Source organism: Lycium ferocissimum, chromosome 10 (genome assembly GCF_029784015.1).
Source record: "Lycium ferocissimum isolate CSIRO_LF1 chromosome 10, AGI_CSIRO_Lferr_CH_V1, whole genome shotgun sequence".
NCBI lineage: Eukaryota > Viridiplantae > Streptophyta > Magnoliopsida > Solanales > Solanaceae > Lycium > Lycium ferocissimum.
This window is the reverse complement of record NC_081351.1, coordinates 30,256,333-30,276,596: the sequence shown is the minus strand read 5'-3', so window position 1 is coordinate 30,276,596 and position 20,264 is coordinate 30,256,333. Positions and strand designations below refer to the sequence as shown.

General features: G+C 37.1%; 2 protein-coding genes, 1 long non-coding RNA gene and 1 pseudogene across 4 annotated transcripts; 3 read left to right on the top strand and 1 right to left on the bottom strand.

Annotated features, from left to right (window-relative positions):
• Positions 1–2,187: 2,187 nt before the first annotated feature.
• LOC132033316 (uncharacterized) lies at positions 2,188–4,573 on the top strand. The gene is made up of 5 exons (XM_059423260.1): positions 2,188–2,302; positions 2,381–2,692; positions 2,770–2,836; positions 3,884–3,971; positions 4,306–4,573. The coding sequence occupies exons 1-4, from the start codon at positions 2,286–2,288 to the stop codon at positions 3,932–3,934; spliced, it is 447 nt and encodes a 148-aa protein (XP_059279243.1). The 5' UTR covers positions 2,188–2,285; the 3' UTR covers positions 3,935–3,971; positions 4,306–4,573.
• Positions 4,574–8,084: 3,511 nt separating this feature from the next.
• On the top strand, positions 8,085–11,569 carry LOC132033315 (uncharacterized). The gene is made up of 5 exons (XM_059423259.1): positions 8,085–9,047; positions 9,152–9,272; positions 9,358–9,450; positions 9,720–9,839; positions 11,196–11,569. The coding sequence occupies exons 1-5, from the start codon at positions 8,659–8,661 to the stop codon at positions 11,559–11,561; spliced, it is 1,089 nt and encodes a 362-aa protein (XP_059279242.1). The 5' UTR covers positions 8,085–8,658; the 3' UTR covers positions 11,562–11,569.
• Positions 11,570–13,118: 1,549 nt separating this feature from the next.
• On the top strand, positions 13,119–16,516 carry LOC132033313 (B3 domain-containing protein REM16-like; annotated as a pseudogene).
• Positions 16,517–17,084: 568 nt separating this feature from the next.
• Positions 17,085–20,264, bottom strand: LOC132033314 (uncharacterized). 2 transcript variants are annotated; one of them, XR_009408705.1, is made up of 4 exons: positions 20,125–20,264; positions 19,315–19,374; positions 17,677–17,846; positions 17,085–17,358 (listed from the first exon to the last, which is right to left on the bottom strand). It is a non-coding gene; the product is annotated as an uncharacterized LOC132033314 (long non-coding RNA). The 2 variants fall into 2 exon arrangements; XR_009408704.1 differs by lacking the exon at positions 20,125–20,264 and adding an exon at positions 19,528–19,622.

Genomic DNA, 20,264 nt, shown 5'->3' with positions numbered 1-20,264 from the left:
AACATTGAATTTGTTCCCTAATAATTTCAAATTTGGTGTTATTTGTGTAGATGGAATCTCGTAATTGGATGTATAATAGGACAAACGAAAACCGAGGGGGGATGAGGCAAGAATTTGTAGACGGTGTCGATGCTTTTGTTGGCTATGCAATGACACTTGAAACTTTTCTAAGTCATGGCTTGGTTAGGTGCCCTTGTGTGATATGTCAATGTAGGAATTACGAGAAACCAGAGATTGTTAGGCTTCATCTTTATAGAGACGGCTTTCAAAAAGATTATACAGTATGGACTAGTCATGGAGAAATGAATAGTAATTTTGGTAGATTTCAAGACTTTGTTGTTGGTGAAAGTAGTAGGGCGGTGGAACCTAATGTCCAAAATTCTAGAATGCACGACATGGTTCAAGATGCTTATGGGATGCGTTCCGATTTTGAATCGGTAACCATGGTGAAGAAGCTCCAAATGAAGAAGCTAGTCGTTTTTTGGAACAGGTTGAAAAAGGCTAGTCGGCCCTTTATATGACGGGAGTCCCACTCTCAATTGTCTATTTTTGTTAGATTATTAAGCATCAAAGCAGATTGGAATGTTCCTCGAGGTGCAATGGATCTTTGTGATTGGCCTTATACATGAATTAGTTGACCCGAATTTAGAGATACCTGAAAATTACTATAAGGTGAAGAGACTAGTGTCTAAATTAGGACTCTCGTCGATGAGAATTGATTGTTGTGAAAATGGATGCATGTTATACTATAAGGATGATGAAGGTCTAGAATCTTGTAAGTTTTGTGGAAGAGCTCGTTTTAAGCGGACTCGTAGCGGGAAGAGGGTTGCCGTTAAGGCGATGCATTACTTACCTCTTACACCAAGGTTAAAGAGGTTGTACGCATCAAATAGCTCCGCTCCTCATATGAGATGGCACAGTGAAAATAGAAGGCCGCCTGGTGTTATGTGTCATCCATCAGACGGAGAGGCTTGGAAACATTTTGACACAACATATCCAGACTTTGCGGCTGAACCACGAAACATTAGGTTGGGTTTATGTTCCGATGGATTCACTCCACATTCTGTTTCTGCTACACCATATTCTTGCTGGCCTGTTTTCTTAACACCATATAATCTTCCACCAGAGTTGTGCATGACTAGTCCTTATATATTCCTTACTTGCATCATTCCTGGCCCACGTAATCCAAAAGTTTTGATTGATGTATACTTGCAACCTTTGATTGATGAGTTGAAAATGTTGTGGGTTGAAGGGGTTGAGACGTTTGACGTTTCTCTTAGCGAAATTTTAATTTGCGGGCCACTTTAATGTGGACTATTAATGATTTTCCCGCCTACGGGATGTTGTCGGGTGGATGACCGCCGAAAGTTAGCTTGTCCTTCTTGCGTACGGAGAATACTAAATCGTTCACTTTAAAGCATGGCAAAAAAAAATTCATGGTTTGATTGTCACCGTCAGTTCTTGCCAATGGATCATGAGTTTAGGAGTATGAAAAATGCATTTAGGAAGAACAAAATTGAACGAAACTATCCACCTCCAAGACTTTCAGGAGAGGAAATTTGGGAGAGGGTTGAGAACTTTCCAAAAGTTACTGAAGAACCACCGTACAAGTTCGATGGGTATGGCTTGCACATAATCGGACCAAACGAGCATATTTTGGGAGTTACCATATTGGAAGGATAATCTTCTCCGGCATAATCTTGATGTTATGCACATTGAAAAAAATTACTTTGATAATTTATTCAACACAGAATGGATGTCAAGGGCAAGACAAAAGATAATCCAAAGGCAAGATTGGACTTACAGGAATATTGTATGCGTAAAGAGTTATGGTTGCAGGACAAAGGGAACGGGGTCTTCAAGCCCAAGGCTAGTTATTCATTCACAATGGATCATAAGAGAAAGATTTGTGAATGGGTTAAGAACTTGAAGATGCCTGATGGGTATGCATCAAATTTGGAAAAACGTGTTGATATGGCGCAAGGAAAGTTACATGGGATGAAAAGCCATGATTGTCATGTTTTCATGGAAACTTTACTCCCATTGCATTTAGTAGCTTACTGCTCGAATCAACTGAAGCCTATGACGAGAAATTAGTTTGTTCTTCAAAGACCGTGTTCCGACGTTGAGAGTAGACAACCCGGATCGGATGCATCAGAATATTAGTGTAATAACAAGTAAGCTGGAGAAAATTCTTCCACCGGGGTTCTTCGATGTGATGGAACATCTTCCAATTCATCTTGCGCAAAGAAGCTCGACTCGGAGGCCCAGTTCATTGTCGTTGGATGTATCCCTTCGAGAGGTAATAGGTGTAAATTTTTATTTATTTCTCTCTACTAATTTATTTAAAAAAAATCATGCTTAAAATAACATTATGCAGAACTATTGGCAAGTCTAAACGGGGTATCAAGCAGAAACATAGAGTTGAAGGATCAATTTGCGAAGCCTACCTTGCTAAGGAAACAGCTCATTTCTGTTCTTACTACTTTGGGAATGATGTGCCATGCTTGCGAAACAGACCCAATCGGCATTATGAAGGAGGTGAGAATGATGCTTTAGCGAAGCCGATATCAATCTTCAATCGACCGGGTTCAGGTTCAAAAAAAAGTACAAGAGAATTTAATGATATGGAGTCTAAATCTGCATCGATACATGTCTTGCTAAATTGCCCGGAAGTTCAACGATATTATGAGTAAGTAATTATTATTTTGCACTAAATATCCAAGTACAAAGCATAACAACTAACTCAAACTCCATTTTGTCGGACAGCTACTTTGTGCATTTAAATGGCATTGAAAAAGTGTACGACCAGTTTGGGAAGTGGTTTAACGATTATGTAAGTGTTACAGCCTTTTCAGAAAGCTAATATAATTTAAAAAGTGCGCATTATATTATTGCTAACTTACTATTTCTTAACTATTAATAGGTTTACGAAGACGTAGTATGGTTACCATGACCAACTTTTAAAGGACATATCTTGGGGACTGGTATGGTCTATTCTATGGACAAATATGTGGTAAATGGTTTTAAATTTACTACCGAAGAACGATCTAAGCATACGAAAACTAACAACAGCGGGGTTTGGGTTAAAGGTGGGGATGGAAACCAAGCCGGGGTCGATTATTATGGTGTAATTAAGGAGATCCTAGAACTGGAATATTCTGGTGGTGGCAAAAAAAGAATTGTACTTTTTCGGTGCAAGTGGTTTGATCCAACCCCAAATAGAGGTACAAGGGTACTCGAGCAAAGATAACATCATAGAAGTCAATCACACGAGGAGTACGCGGCTTATGATCCTTTCATTATTGCACAAAATGTTAGACAAGTGTACTATGCTCCTTATCCTCGCGCGTCCCGAGATAAGTTTGCTTGGTGGGTGGTAATTAAAGTCAAACCCGTGGGTCGAGTGGAAGTGGAGAATTGCTGTTGCGTTCCAGGATGACGACATATCAGTTGTTCACCAAACAGTTGACAATGAGTTAGAAGATGATTTAGAGCATGCAGAACACATATTGGAAGAAATAAATGCAGAAGATATTAATGCAGAGGTGAACGAATGTAATAATGAAAACGAAACAACTGATGAGGAAGAATGGTCAGAAGAGGGAGATGGGGATGGGGATGAGGATTAATAGCAATTAGTAAGTATTTTGTTTAGACTTACATATTTTCTTTACATGTTTAAAATTAGTAGCTGATTGTTTACTTCCTATTTATAGGTTCTATCTGGAATGGTTTAGCTTTATTACTCGATTTTCGAATACTATCAGTGTTTTGGAGTTGGCAACTTTTATGAAAGAACATAAATGTGCATCTTTATTCTTCCTCCTTAGCCTCTTAAAAGCATCCTTATGTTGTTTCTTTCTCTTTTGTTCCATTTCAGATACCTCAACGAAGACATTCTTTGAGCCATTTCGACATTTTAGAGATCTGAGAAGGGTAATGCACTTGACAATATTGATGGTGTAGTGGTACGTTTTATGAATTTTTTCCTTTTGTAGAGTTTTACCTTACTAGTCCTATTGAGGCAAACTAACATAACTAGCAAGCATGTAGAAAATATGAACTTGACAAAATGGTAGTCATGACCTGATGTACATTAGTGAATGTTAGACAAACCTGCAAATTGCCTATGTTAGACAAACCTGCAAATTGCCTGCATTTACTTGACCTGATGTACTAGTATCCTCTCTGCTAGCCTGTTGAGTTCCAGGATTTGCTATGACCTGGTTCTGCTTTTTGCATGGATTTGAGATTATATGGATTTGAGTTCCATGGATTTGCTATGACCTGATGTACTTGTAGGTGGTTTGTTAAATTCCTGACTGTCTGCTGTTGTTTTTTCCCCAGCAAAACCATCCTTGACATTGTTCTAGATATTTCCACATATCTCAACAACTTTAGATGGAGATACAAAGTTGTTCTCCTGATTAGCAAGACCTGCAGGTATCTCATTTTGCTGTTGCAAGTTTCCTGAAGTTACTTCATAACCTGCAGGTCTTTTATTCACTTCTTGGCTACCTTATTCTGCATATCATCTTGTGCTTGTGTGTCAATTTTGTCATGCTCTTGTCCTGTATGCCAGATGTTTTGAAGGAAAGTCAGGTAATGTAAAGCAACTTAAATACATATGTTTATCGATTTTAGCCTTTTGCTGTAATCCACAGGATCTAAAGAAGGTAGATAGTATGTTAGACTTCATTGACTTCTTTCAAGTTTAGGACTATCATAGATGTCCTTCTTCTTTTTGTATTTGTTCAGAAGGATTGTTGATTCTTGTACTGCCTGACTAGCTTCGTGCTAAGTTTCCTTTTTTAGTTTTCAATATACTAGTTACCTTGTCAAAAAAAAATGATGGAGGTGCTTTCTGGAGCTTAAATGAAATTTTGAATCTTATTTTGTTGTCCAGGAAACATTATTCATTGTGCTTTCCGGAGATGTTATTTGAGCTTCATACTTCTCAAAGTCCTGTAATACAGGATTGTGTTTTTTATTTCAGTCACCCCCTAGTATCATGTCTGAAGCTCCTAAGTTGATAAGCTTGACACAGTCTTCAAACTCAATTCCATGTATTCTCCATTTCAAACTGAGACATATGTGATTACTCATAACCTGATTGCCATCTACTACAGTCACTTTCATTGTCTAATCACACTTCCCATCTTCTTAGCAGTCTTCATATCCAAGAAACTATGTGTACTACTGGAGTGTAACAGTACAGGTACCATTTGTTTCTTGACTTCTCCTATAAGACTGATAGTAAGAGGAAACACAGTTCCTATTTGTTTCTTGACTTCTCCTATAAGACTGATAGTAAGAGGAAACACAGTTCCTGACAATGCATGCGAACTAATAGCTTCTTCGACAATCTCTGATTCATTGAAGATTATGGGTTCCTCATCATCTATTGCTACAATTTCCTCCTCTGGTTCTTCCTTTTGTTGATCCTCAGCTGCAGAAATACCATTGAGTTGCTTATTTTTGTACTGATGACCATAGATATATGTATGACCACATGTGTAACACAAGCCTTGCCTTCTTTGTGAATCCAACAACCTATTGTTGCTCCCTCAAGACTGAACATTCTTCCAGACTGAACATTCCATCAAGAATCCTATTTATTGCCTTATTGCTTTCTACTGTTCCAAGCAAGAGCGACGAAGGATATTAAGTACGGCGGAGATAACGGCGCTTTCAAGCACCTCCATCATTTTTTTTGACAAGGTAAGTAACTAGTATATTGAAAACTAAAAAAGGAAACTTAGCATGAAGCTAGTCAAGCAGTACAAGAATCAACAATCCTTCTGAACAAATACAAAAAGAAGAAGGACATCTATGATAGTCCTAAACTTAAAAGAAGTCAATGAAGTCTAACATACTATCTACCTCCTTTAGATCCTGTGGATTACAGCAAAAGGCTAAAATCGATAAACATATGTATTTAAGTTGCTTTACATTACCTGACTTTCCTTCAATATACTTGTAACTATAGTATATTGTATTTTGTACGTCGTAAACAACAAGATTTGCTCAATGTTCAAGTGCGGTGATTCCTGTAACTACGTATCTTTGCGTGTATCTTGCAGCCTTTGTTTCTTTTTTCTCAAATTACACCACCTCATTTCCACATTATTGATAGATCAGTGATGACTTATTCCAATTCCTGCAGATGTGCAAAGTTGTTCTCACACCAGCAGCCTATTTTCCACACCAGCAGTCAAAAAGCAGCATTACTCCTTATTTCTCCATGTATCATTCTGGTGTCTAGCAAACACCTCCAGCCTTCTCTGCATATTTTTTTTTTTTTTTTATCATTATGTTTCCCTCCTGGTTCACACCAGCAACAATAGCTGTTGCATTTGTGATGCTTCTATCGCCAGTTGTCAATATCCACCAAAGAAGCATCGATTAATTATGTGACATGACCACTGTAGTTTTTCTTTTAATGTAGAATCTTTGTTAAGAACAACAGTGTTATGCCCCAAAGAAGATGTTCGCAATCCGAGCTACACCGATTCCTCTAGTTGCACATCATTTAGCGACCGGCCTTCGATTCCCCGGTCACCATTGTTATCCATGCTAAATGGAATCGACGGTGTCCGAGCCACAATTGCCAAAAACTTCTTTTCCACACTAACCAAGACCAATCAATTTTCCACCTCATCATGATCGTTTACTCTCCCGGTGTACTTGATCATTGCATCGAATTGCCCCGAGTTCTTCAAAGTACACCGATTATGTCCAATCGGGTTTGTTCTCATGACTATATTTCCTAAAAAACCAAACATTTCACCATACCATCCGTAGAAAGCATGGTTTCCTCATCTTACCAAATGCCCTCATCCACCAAATAATTGTGCTAGAGTACGCACAATATTCAAGAACCACCCGCACATGATTGTGCATATTTTCCGTAACTTAGCAACCTCATTTCCCGCAATGATGTATGATCTCAGATTGTGTAAACTAGTCCAATCTATCAGTGGCCTGCAACTCTACCTTCTAGTTGCTCCAAAATATGCTAGATGCCTAAACAGTTTCCAGTCTTCATGAATTGTCACTGAGCTGCTGCTTACCAACTGCTGCACATGGCAGTGCTGTTTTCCACCAGCACTATACCAGCAATCAACTTCACCTCTGCAACACATCATCTCCCCTATACCTAGAATCAGGTTATCCATCCAAAACAGTTGTAAATGAATGGTTCCATCAATCTGTATCTTCCCATCAAGTGTTTCCCACCAAAAAACCTTATTTTCCATTTTTCCCCTGATCATGAAAAAACAGTCGTAATGGTCCAAACCATCAGGTTCTCCATGCAAACTATTTGTGAATGATTGTATAAATCATTATCCATCATCGTAGCAGACTTTCCGACCTAAAAAACCATAATTCCCATCTTGCCCCGCATTAAGAAATACCAATGAAATCCACCCTCCTCTTACTTATTGTCAAATTATCAGTAAAGTGGGCAACACCACACACTGATATCCTGTCAATAAGCAAATCTTCAGACCACATCGAATTCTCAGTACTAGACAATCTTACTAATAGCCAACAACTTTTAAGAGTTTTTCACAAACTAGTGAGGCTTAAATCAGTGTTTTCCTAATTTATGTTTGTGTAATTGCAAAGTATTTTTACTCTTGTTCTTTGTTTCATAAGCTCACTTTTTTCTTCTTCCAAGAAATAATGGTTATGCAATGTTTTGGAGTATTGTCTGTTGGAAGAAGTCATTTTAGAGTAGGGTTGGTGTTACCATCTAAATACTTGATTATACAACTACACTATTTAACCACTGCAGTATACATGTGAGGCTCTCAAGCGAGATAGGAGTCGTTGGGTCTTAATTTGTGTTATTGAGTTAGATTTCATCGTCGTCTTATAGTATGTACTGCTTCTTGCAAGATGTTATAAAATCTGTATTTATTTAGCAAATGAATGACTATAGTTATCTGTTAGGCCATAGTTTAAAGTCTGCTGGTATGTTGTTTACTACTTTGGCTGAAATAGAAACATTTCACACACTGGATCCAGATAATATATGAAGGTCTTTACAATGAATTTCATATTCACTTTAGCAACTGTCTCCATCTGGACAGGTTTGTCTCCAGACTCCGGAACAGCATTGTCAGCCCCTGAAGCAGCTGCACCATCCTGCATATTTACATCAGTTTCTGATGTAGTTGAAGGAGCAACTGAAGCTTCATCAGTTTCCATTTTGGGTGTCCCTTAGCTGTCTCTTTCACAACTGCGACTTCCACCTCTTCTTCTTCCAAAAGCTACATTACAGACCAAAACCATCAAGGTTAGATGATATTCTTTCCATTTATTTTCACTGGGACTTCCACCTCTTCATCTGCCACTTGCTTGCATTTTGAACTATAGCGTGTTTTATTTTTGGTAGCCAAATCTAATAAAGTGTATTAGAGTAACAAACATGTATTACTACTACTATGTATTGCTTTTCGATTAATTTATATTTGCGATACTTACATATATTATTGTATAGATGGGTGTGAAAAAAAGGGTAAGAAAACAAAGAAGGCTAAGGAGACGGGGGTTTCCCAGAGACCACAACAAGACCTTGTGATTAGAGATAGAAGCCCGTCACCACGTCTCCCACCACGCGGTGCTCCATTGCCTTATGATCCCCTCATGAACGGCATTACATATAGTCTTCCACCTCCATACAGCTTTGGTCGGCCCTATATGGCTCCACGCGAGGGCTTTACTGAGGCGCCTCCCCAGAGCCCCTCGATGATCTCCACACAAGGCTATCCTACCCCACAGGGCTTCACTCGGTATACTTCCGGATCTCAGCAGGCTACATCTAGTGGTACTCCAACGGCCACTCCTAGCCCGACTGCATCACATCATTCTTCATCATCTACTGAACAGTACAATATTACGGGTCCTGATCTTCAAGAAAGTAGATCTGCGCCTCACAATCCTACCGCGAATGACTTACGTGAAGGTGTAAGTGCTTCACAACTGGAATCTTATGATTCATCAGGGCGACTCATCATCGAGCCTGTAGGATACGGGTATGAGTTTCCTTCTGCTAGAAGCACTCCTATAACCAGTTGCCTTTATCCAAAGATTATGCTCTAAATCAATTCTAAGTGTTTAATTTTTATATTTTTGGTAGTTGGTTACCAGACAAAGCTTCAAGAATCCTTACGGATGAGATAGAAAAACTATTTAAAGACTCACCTACTTGGGGCCAGATGTCACCAAATCGCCAGAGACTAATCTATTATGCATTTAAGGTCTATGCATTTATTATTTTTAAGTGTACAATCCGGTTATATTGATTGATTCCTTATGAATAAACTCATTTACTTTTCATTGCAGGAAAAATGTGTCTGGCGCCCGGAACATGAGAAGCAGCTAGCCCAAAACTTCAAGAAGAAAGCTCGTGACTTACTAGGTGACATGTTAGGAAGGGTTCGTGAATCTAATAAGAAGCCCAAGTGGATCCTTCCCGAAAACTATGCCAAGCTACTTCATTACTGGGCAACTAATGAAAGATTCTTACAACTAAGTGACATAGGGAAGAAGGCTAGAAATTCAACGAAAGGTGGCTCCCTACACACTAGTGGGGCTATGAGCCAAGAGGCCGTGAGGAGGAAGCTGGCAAGTTTACCTTAAGTCTACTTGTAGGATTATGAATTTACTTTATTTTCTTTATGTCTAATCAATTTATTCTTTTGTAGGAACTAAAACGGGGGACGCCAGTGCTTCAAGATGAGGCGTTCAAGATCACTCACGTGAAGAAGAAGGCAAACACTAATGATCCAGACCAGTGGTGTGAGGAACGGGCTGAGCGGACCTACGTAAGCTTCCTTTTATTTTTCATATTTTGTTTGTTAGATTAAGTTGTCTGTAGCGAGTGACTTACTTGAAAACTGATTGGTTAAGATGTAATATCATCTACTTCATCTAGTTTAATTTGTATATGGATTGAAGTAAACTGAATATGTAAGTCACACGTGAGAGAAAATATTTCCAACACGCATATGAGTGCTTCACAACAGTTTTGAAGCAAAGGTTGAGAAGAAAAGATTTGATTTTAGGCCAAAGGTGACCACCTAAAAGATTAGACAGTTCATTCTCGAAATTATCAAAATAGGTTCTTCTGTGATGTAAGTTGGTTAATTAACGGTTTGTTTTTTAGGACAAATATGATATAAAAAGATTAGAACAGTTTGTTCCTTAAATTTCTCAAATGGGTACTTATGTCTTATGTTACATCGGTTTGTTAATCAAAGAACAATATTTAGGCAAACATGGCCAAAGAATGGTAGTTGTGTCATGTGGTTTAGTTAAGCAAATTTTTTATTCTCAGGGCAAACATGGCCATAGAAAGTACTACATCAGTTCATTGTTGATTTTTTTGAAACGAGCATATAACTGTGGTAGTATGGTAGGCTGAATATGTATGTTTCCGTGTATGTTACTCTGAAGAAACGGTTTGTTTTAGTATGACATGATTATTAATTAAGGTGTAGGAGTACAATGTCATTAGCTGCTCCATAGACAACAGATATTATAGTGTCACACATTTTCGAAGCATCTAAATAATGCAAAGAGCCGGAAGCTGCTTTGACAAGAAAGAATTTTTGGACAGTGAAAAACACATTTTCTTGGACAGGAATGGTCAGAAAACTAAATTTCCTAGCAGTGGAAGGTCAAAGTATGGAGACATACTTCTCATTTCAAGTCTCAAACTCATAAACGAAAGCTTATAACCAGTGTAGACGATGATGTCGAGTGGGTTGTGATTAGATTTACCCACACCTCTCTGTTGCATTTACAACTCAAATTAAAATGCAACTTTCAACCCATGGAAAATGGAAAAAATAAGATAAGGAAGGAAGATGAAGTTAATTTAAGATTTTGTGCTTGAACGTGGTATAGGCAAGATGATGAAAGAATTGCAATTCAATTACTAGCTTCACAGTTAGAATGTTAAATGACTTCTCTCTCTCTATCTGATCGTTATTTATTTGATGTCAACTACTATTAGCTCACTGTACTGATCTGACATGTAACCTGATTTTTTCAATTGGTGTTGATGAGTCTGAGTGATTTCAACCTTGTTCTATTTTGGTTGTTTACTAGACATTTGATAGTTTTTTCTGTTGAATTCGAGATTTAACTTGGTTGCTAATTTTACTTTCTAATTTCAGAATCAATATCAACATTCAAAGGCGGAGTTTCTTCGTACTCAGCCACCCAACACACAGCTGACAGAAGAACAAAGGGAGGAAAGGTGGCTTGAGAGTGTTGGTGGTCCCACTAGATTTGGCACAGCTTACGGAATGCCACATCGTGCATTTCGTCAATACCGGTCGCCCCTGGAAGGCCTACATTCTTCCAATACCGAGTCGTTTGATCGAGTGAGAGCTATGGCCATGGAGCAAAAGATTGCCGAGCTATCTAGCCAACTACAGGCCTCAGAGGAAAGGGAGAGGCGAAGGGATATGCAGTTTGACGGTATGAGGGCCCAATTAGATGCATTACTTGCTTCGGAGGGGATTCCCTCATGTCGATGATGCTCGTAACCCCCATACTCAATCTAGTGGTGCGGATAATGATGGGACTCACGTGTCAAACACACAAAGGCATGTTTGAATGTTAATGTTGTGGTGGATTTGTGGGTTGTGTAAGTGTTTTGTAGATGTTTGCGAGGGGTGAAGTAGTCTAGTGTTGTAGACTAACTAGTGTAGATTAGTTTAATGTTTTGTGGATGTTTGTAAAGGTTGAAGTAGTTTAATGTCTCTTTTGAATGTTTGAATGACGTTTTGATTCAATTTTGAAGTAGTTTCGAATTGAATTTGATGTATTGGTGGTTGTAGTATATGTGTTTGTTGAAGTAGCTTAATGTTTTATGGATTTGTAGTAGTTTGGTGAATTGTTGGCAGCTATTTGACTTGGTTTTAGTTGAATATAAAATTGTTTTCATCGTGACAGGGGGGCAGCTGGAATAGTAGTTAGATTCTATCAATTTTTTTCCAGAATACCGACCTCATGAGGTCGGTTTCTGCAAAAATTTTCCAAAAATTAAAAATTAACGACCTCATGAGGTCGGTTTTATGGAAAATTTTCCCAGATATTGTAAATTACCGACCTCATGATGTCGGTTTTCTGCGAAATTTTCTACAAATTGCAATTTACCGACCTCATGAGGTCGGTTTTTTGTAAAATTTTCCCAAAAATTACAAATTACCGACCTCATGAGGTCGGTTTTCTGTAAAATTTTCCCAAAAAATTAGAAATTACCGACCTCATGAGGTCGGGTTTCTGTAAATATTTTGCAAAAATTATAAAATTCCGATCTCACGATGACGAAAATATAAAACAATATGTTACATAATCATATTCGTGAGGTCGTTAAACTCATATCATTATATTATTAATATAATTTACCGACCTAACGAGGTCGGTAATTTATATAATAAATATCTGACGTAAAAAATTTTACCGACCTCGTGAGGTCGGTTTTTTGCGACCTCATGAGGTCGGTTATATTACCGACCCACTCTTTTCCGACCTACTTTTGAGGTCGGTTTTTTAAAACCGACCTCGTCACAGGTCGGACATAGCCATTTTTTGATGTCGGTAAAACCTGTTTTTTTATTAGTGAAGTGACGAAGGTCACGATGGAGTGATCAATGAAAATTCAATCAAAATTATGATAGATTGATAAGATCTCTGTCATTAATTAGAATTTTCGAATTCAAATCTCATGAATGAAAAATTAGACTATTAAAATGTGTTTTCTTCTTCAATAATCCCGAGAGAAATATTAACGGGTACTCGTCGACTAATGTCTAGCTACATCGGATTGACTACTACCTCGAGGACTTGGCTCCGATATCATCTAGAGCGACCACTACCTCGAGGACTCCGCATCCATATCATCTAGAGCGTCTTCAGGTCAATAAAAATCGAATATTAAATGTTTATAATATCTCAAATATAAATCCTATTATAATCCTCAACTACTCCTTCATTTGCTTCTCTCAACTCTTCTACACTTTCAAGTCTCTTGCACTCTCTCAAGTTCTAGAATCAAGAAATCTACAATCAGGTGAGTTCTACAATAGATAAATAAAAATGTTCTATTCTTCAATTAAAGATTTGATCTTATTTGCAATTTTTCTTTTTCTTTTTGACTTTCCTTTTACTTCATGCATAAAGGGATCTGAGAAATTCTTCCTTTGTTTCTAGCTATTTTTTCCCTCATTTTTTTCCATTGGAAGAATGAGAAATGGATGTAAGAGTTGTAGGAAATGGGAAGAGGAGATGTACTGGTCTCATTTCCAAGTGGTTCAATTCTTTCAGATTCTCTCTGGGCTTTTTGATCAGCAACTTGTATGTGGAACCATTGATATAATGAACAATTGGAAATTTATCGACAATGCATGCCATTTTTTTCTTCTCTGATCTTCAAGACTTCAACTTCTTCTTTTAATTATTTTTGGTGATTCCTATGTGACTTGCTATGTGGTGCTGCTCAAATGTTGAGGTGTTCTTTCTTAAAAAAAATAATATATATATATATATATATATATATATATATATATATTGATTTTTATTTTTTGGAGAAAAGATGTCACATTTTCGGTTAATTGTTGCTTTTTTGGTGGTACTTTTTCAGAGTTTTTAGTTAAAATTGTCGCATATCTATGGGAGTAGGGAAAAGCCGACGGACTCGATCTATATGTTTTAAATAAAAGCGGCTGAGTTCGATCGATTATATTTGCGCCAAAAATTGGAAAAATAAAAACTACCGGAGCTTGTCGTTTAAATATTCCGCAATAATAGTTTTAGTATAATCGGTCGGTTTTATTTGTTTTTTTTTTTTTTAAGAAACCGACCAAATCGGTCGATTTTTTGGTCAAAACTCTGGTCAAACCTTTTACATAAACCGACCGAAGAATCAATTGAGCTCAGTCGTTTTTTTTTTTTTTTTATTGCCGATTTTTGGCGCAAAAAAAAAAAGAGTGAGCTTAGTTAGCTTGATTTATCAAAAAATTGGGATCAAACCGAACGAGTCCTTCGATTTTTGGTTGTCGGGTTTTTCAATTTGTGCCGCATTTTTTGGTAGTCACTGTCGCCAGTGGAGCTAGGTAGAGTTGAGGATCCGAACCCCCTTCGGCGGAAAATACCCTCTATATATATGGTTAAAATTATTTATTATGTATATAGTAGATGTTGAACCCCCTTGTCTTCTTCATGTATTTACTTTTTCATATTTTTGAACCCTCTTAATGAAAATTCTGGCTCCGCCACTGATCACCGTTAAGTTAATTCTGTTAGCTGGACCAAATATGCTCCACTTTAGCAAATCTGAGGGACTAAAAATGCTCAGTGTTAGATTTGAAGGACCAAAATAGAGCTACTCCCTTAGAGAATAACTTGTTCTTGCATCAATGACAAAAATAACTTTTTATGCTTATAGCCTAGAATGAGTCAGTTTATTAAAAGTCATTTGAGTTGTTGTAACAACAACAACAACAACATATCTAGTGTAATCGCACAAGGTGGGGTATGGGGGGTTGTTGTAACAACAGTAGTTTTTTTAATGCATAGTAATATGTGAGTTCTTTTCACTATGTCTAGTTCATAGTTATTTCCATTTTGAGAGAAAAGAATTTTCCAAGTACAAATATTGACTCTGCCATATGCTGCCACAAACTAGAAATTTTCTCTGCTTTGTCGTGCTCCTTTCGTTTATTTGGATTTTGGCGATCTTAGCTAGTGTTCTTGTTGTACATGAAACATGAATCGTAACGAGGGATGATGAAATTGCAGGCCATTCCCCCAAAATTTGCCAACAATTTGAGAGAAAAGCTAGCAGGTTCCGTTAGTCTTAAAAGGTCCAAGTGGTGCAACATGGAATGTAGGACTGACTGCAAATGGAGATACATTATTCCTCAAACATGGGTGGAAAGAATTCGTCGACGCCCATTCACTAGAGGAAGATGACTTGTTGATCTTTAAGTACAATGGAGACTCGCGGTTTGATGTTTTAATGTTTGATAAGCAGAGCTCGTGTGAGAAACAAGCTTCATATTTCGTCAAAAAATGTGATCACACTGATGTTGCAAGTTGAGGCAGGACAAAGAGGCCTGTAACAGAAAGTAACGATGCAACTGATGAATCTTCACATGATGTGTTTGAGGCCACTGCAACAAAGAAACATAGTAAGCATACATTGACTCCAAGATCTAGTGCACGGGGTACTCGAGCTAATGTCAATTTGCGGTCTAGGGAAATCAAAAGTAAGCCTTCTGACTTGAATCTCAATAACATATAATTCATGATTTTGCTTAATTATTTGACTTGAGAGGTGAAACTATTCATGGTTTAATGACTTTGACGGATTTTACATAACTTGATAACAATACAAGGTACAAGTAGTAGAACTGGTGGGTATACCCTGGAGTTGACATCTAACAGACGGGCTATAAATGACGAGGAGAAACAAAAAGCATTTGACTTGGCAACTGCAGCTGTAACACCAAACAGTTTTCTGGTGGTTATGCGTCCCTCTCATGTATATAAAGGGTTTTACAAGGTAAATAAATGTTATGCTCTATATTTATGCATTCGTAGTTATACAAAAATTTGGCTGCTGAATCAATTGAAATGCTGCAGTAAATTCCATCCGAGTGGGCAAGGGTCCATCTGCCTCGCAGGAACCTAGATGTTATGCTTCGGATTAAGGAGAAGACGTGGCAGGCCAAATTCCAAAACACAGATTATGGTGGTGGTCTAACTGGTGGTTGGAGAAGGTTTGTTCTCGAAAATTTCCTTGAAGAATTTGACGTGTGTGTGTTCAATCTTACCTGTGGAGAAGATGGAGCCACAATCTTGGATGTCAACATATTCCGAGTTGTGGAAGAGGTCACCCCACCATCTCGAGTAACACCAGCTTCCTCATCAAAAGTTAGGAAGCCAAACAAATTTGCGAGGAAGAAAGCCCAGTAGGAACTGCATGATGGATTTCTTTTTAGTGGGGGTTTTATGTTTAGCTGTTGAATAGGTTATGGAGATGGCTGGCCTGATGGTTGAACATGTCAAAACTTTTTTATTCCTTCTCTCTTTTAAATATACTATTCTCGCCTTATCGGCTGGGAAATCTTAAGCTGTTGTAGACCATAGTTTGATGTCTTCTGTGATACTGGATTTGTTGGATTACTTTTTAGTTCAGTTAGTTTCCTTGTTCTAATATGTCCTTGCTAAAATGTTTTGAATATGATGATTTTCACAAGGTGAAGTGTATCCAAAGGTTACATTAATGTTGCATGATGCAACCAGTAAGGTTTTGCTAATGGTATTATATCGACAGAAAAAGTGCTCAAACATGAGTCAGATAACCATTTGGCTGATCTAATGTAGTCTCCTTTGCTGTATCTCCAGGACCAATTTTTACCTCAGTGTGCAGAATAGTAATAAACTCTTTACCTTCACCTCGTTTCACTGAATGAAAATACTTAACCTTTCATGTCACCAGTTTTTCATTTGTGTCACCCCATATTCGCGATTCAAATGTGCCGTCAATGACAACTTTTAGTTTTCCATTTTTTAGATAGCTGTTGCGTTCATGCTAGTTTGTGTGCACCTAGACTACTATATCATCGGGTACTTCTACCCCCATCGGCACATATATTGGGTAACTTTTGTCTACCAACTTAAAACAGATGAGAAGAAATCACCTTGCTATTCGATGCCAACTTTTAATCTAATACTCTTGAGCCCAGAGAACACACCACTTTGCTTGAAAATCAACTAACATTATCAAAAACCAAACAAGTTAGATATCATAGCAAGAGGGCTTCCCAGTACGATTTATATGTGCCGTTTACATGCTCTTGGTTTGCTTTCTCTAAATAAAAGAATGTTAAAGCCATGATTCCACAAATATCATATATCGCCTCTTGGAATGAGCAGTAATCAGAAACTAAAAGCTACTATATCAACTATTGCAGATTGCGATTAGCACGTACATCCACATGCACAAGAACACCAGATACTAGGCCAATTAACAATATAATTATAGAAATCAATGATGGAAAAAAGCTTTTTTTGGTCGCCTATGCCAAAATATCTTGGAAGATATATGGCCTTGACAGTTACATAAAGGTTACATAAAGGTTACAGAAGCAGATAGATCGTACTCGTAGTACCTTATGTCATCTCATCTACTACAAGAAAATCCCTCAGTTAGACGGTCTCCGGGCATGCAACAAACTGCCAACTGATTAAAGCAATTGTCGATGAGATGAATAGTTTGAAGCCTTCTACTTTTAGAAGGTGCCATCCCAAGCCACCCTCAGATAACTGAAAATACAACAGCAGCTTAGCACATCATGATGTTGAATCCAGCACAAATTTTGGACAAAGGGAGTAGGAAGCACATGCAACTATGTTTGTTTGAACAGAAGAAATTTCTTCCGAGTCGGACACTTATCCTAAAGTATTCATCTCAAAATTAAAGCTGGACGCAATAAAGAAAATTTTGAGTATCTTCGTCTTTTCTGGTCAAATGAACCATTTCAAGTTACAACCAAAGAGATTTCAAAGCTTAATTCATGTAAAAGAGCTGGCTCATAAGATTTTCTTGCTTCGGCAGTAATAAGTTATGAGAAGACAACTGACCTAGTAATGGATGGAATTGTTGCCACAAGTCCAGCACATGCATATATAATAGGGATCAAAGTCTTGGGTTTGTTTTTCCGTAGCCACAACAGAGATCCTAGTGCTGCCAGTAAATATCCAGAAAACCTGAAATGACATCATGGAATAAAACAAAAGTAGCAAAGCCCAACCTGCAAACACAAAAAATAACTCTGATGGTGATGAAGAAGAATGTTGCAACTTAAATTATACTTTATCTTTTTTTGTTACTCACTCAGTCCCAATTTAAGTATCCTACTTTTCTTTTTTTTAAGTTCTTTTCATTCGTTAAGTTGACAATTCAAACATCATACGTGGCAAGTTTATAACCACAAGATTGAAAGGACATTTTAGTACATTATACACTGAGATATAAACACTCAGTTTTCAGTAATACAACTTCTTTAATCAATTCCGAATGCAGCTGTGAATAAGATTTTATATGATACCATTGTACTTTACTTTAGGAAACTGGCACTTAATAAAATATTGGCACAAGAATAATTTTATCTACGATCAGAAGACAGGTCCGTACATCACACAAAATTCCCATTTTCTCAGTTACATTCAGCTAACCAGTCCGGTTAAGTAGGTATATCAGAGCCAAATTTAAAACTGATAAAGGCATGTTAAATCAGGCAAAATTGAAGCATACTAAACCAAAGTCCAACTGCTTGAAATTTATGATTTTGAGAAATATTTCTGTGTGTCAACTGATGTTAAAGAAAAATAAAGTCCCGCAAAATCTATAAACCCAATTAAAGCTTTAAACAATTCCTACAAAAGTAAAAACTGTTTTTTAGAATTACTGATTTGCAACTTTTTCTGAATACAGAACTAAAAGAACCATCCGTAAATGGTCTTTGTTGATATAGTACTAAGGTTTGCACCTAAAGATAAGATGCTTTTGCTAAAAGATGAAAAACGATGCACGAGGAAGAAGAGAATTGATCATTTGATTCATCAATAACCAGGTTTCTATATAGTAAAGTAACTTTTTTTTCCTGTAGTGTACCTAAGTCAACTTTTTGGTTTTGGATGTCTCTGCTGTTTTTGGTTTTCAATGTGTTGAAGACACAGTTTTCAGATCCCATAGGTTTTGGAAACTCTGCTCCCAATTCCTCTTGTTTTGATATATGAATTCAAAGAGTAAGATAGGCAATAATTAAATTCTATCATCTACCAAGGAATTAAGTCTATGTCCAGCCACTTTGGAAATATATTAAATGTCCGCAAAAACAAACTTTAGTTGCAATCAAGCAACCAAAAATAGGGGAAGAACTTTTAGTATATTATGCATGTTTGTCTTATCTCTCAAGTGCTTTGTTCTTACCTGTTCACAAATTATATTGGTGCCACCAAAAGGTGGTGTAAATTTCAATTATCAGAAGCTGGCTGAGAAGAAAAAACCAGTGTCGCGGGGCCACAGGAAATTATGTACTCCCTCCGTCCTAATTTAAGTGTCTAGTTTGATTTGGCACAATATATAAGGAATACATACATATGAATTATACAAAGCAGACATAAGAATAATGCCAGCAATCAAGATAACAACTCTTATAGTGGTTCTGATTAAAATAGGAAAAAGGAAACATCCATTAAGAGAGAACAAAAAATTACTTGATATGGATCAAAACTGTCGATTCCAGTCACATTAGGAAATGTAGCCAAACAAACAAGCTGCAACAAAAAAAAAAGATGGATTATTAGAATAAATAAGATGCACTGCAGGGTATAAAAAAAAAAAAAAAAAGATGGATTATTAGAATAAATAAGATGCACTGCAGGGTATAAAAAAAAAAATGAACCAGAGAGAAGAATTATCTGCAGAACCTCTCAAAAGCCCTTTCCTAAAACTGTTATTTGGAGAGCTATTTCATTAACTAAAACATAAGTACTGAATAAAAATCATTACATACTCCCTCCGTTCACTATTACTTGTCCACTATTCCAAAAATAACTTTTCAATTTTACTTATCCACTTTCGCATATCGAGAGAAAAATAATTTACTTTGCCTGTTTTACCCCAAGCATTAATTACTCATTTTCCAAATTTACTAAGACTATACACCAATTAATATGAGTATCATAGTAAATTATGCACTTTATTTATTATTTCTTAAGGGGCGTGCAAAGTCCATACTGAACGAGTAAAAGTGAACGGAAGGAGTAGTTAATAATATGTATTCACCTTTATTAAAACCTGAGCAAATATACAATCTCATTTATAGGCCAAAAGCCTTTTTTCAAAAAATAGAAAATTGATAGATCATATATATATGAGAAAACAGTTCACTAAATTGCATAATAACACATACAAAAATAAGAACAAAGAAAAATCAATCAGTAATAGCATCACAGTAGAAACTAAGCGCAAAATGCGTATAAGGAGATCAAAACACGTGTTGAAGAATAAGAAAAAAAACGTACAAAGCGGTAGCGGAGTAATAGACGGCGTGAGAGCCGAACGTTAGGATTGCACGGTTAAAACATATGCATATGCTGAGATGGGCTTTTTTACGTGCTATTAGGCCACTTACTACTTTAATATGGGCTCTGCACGTTTTAAG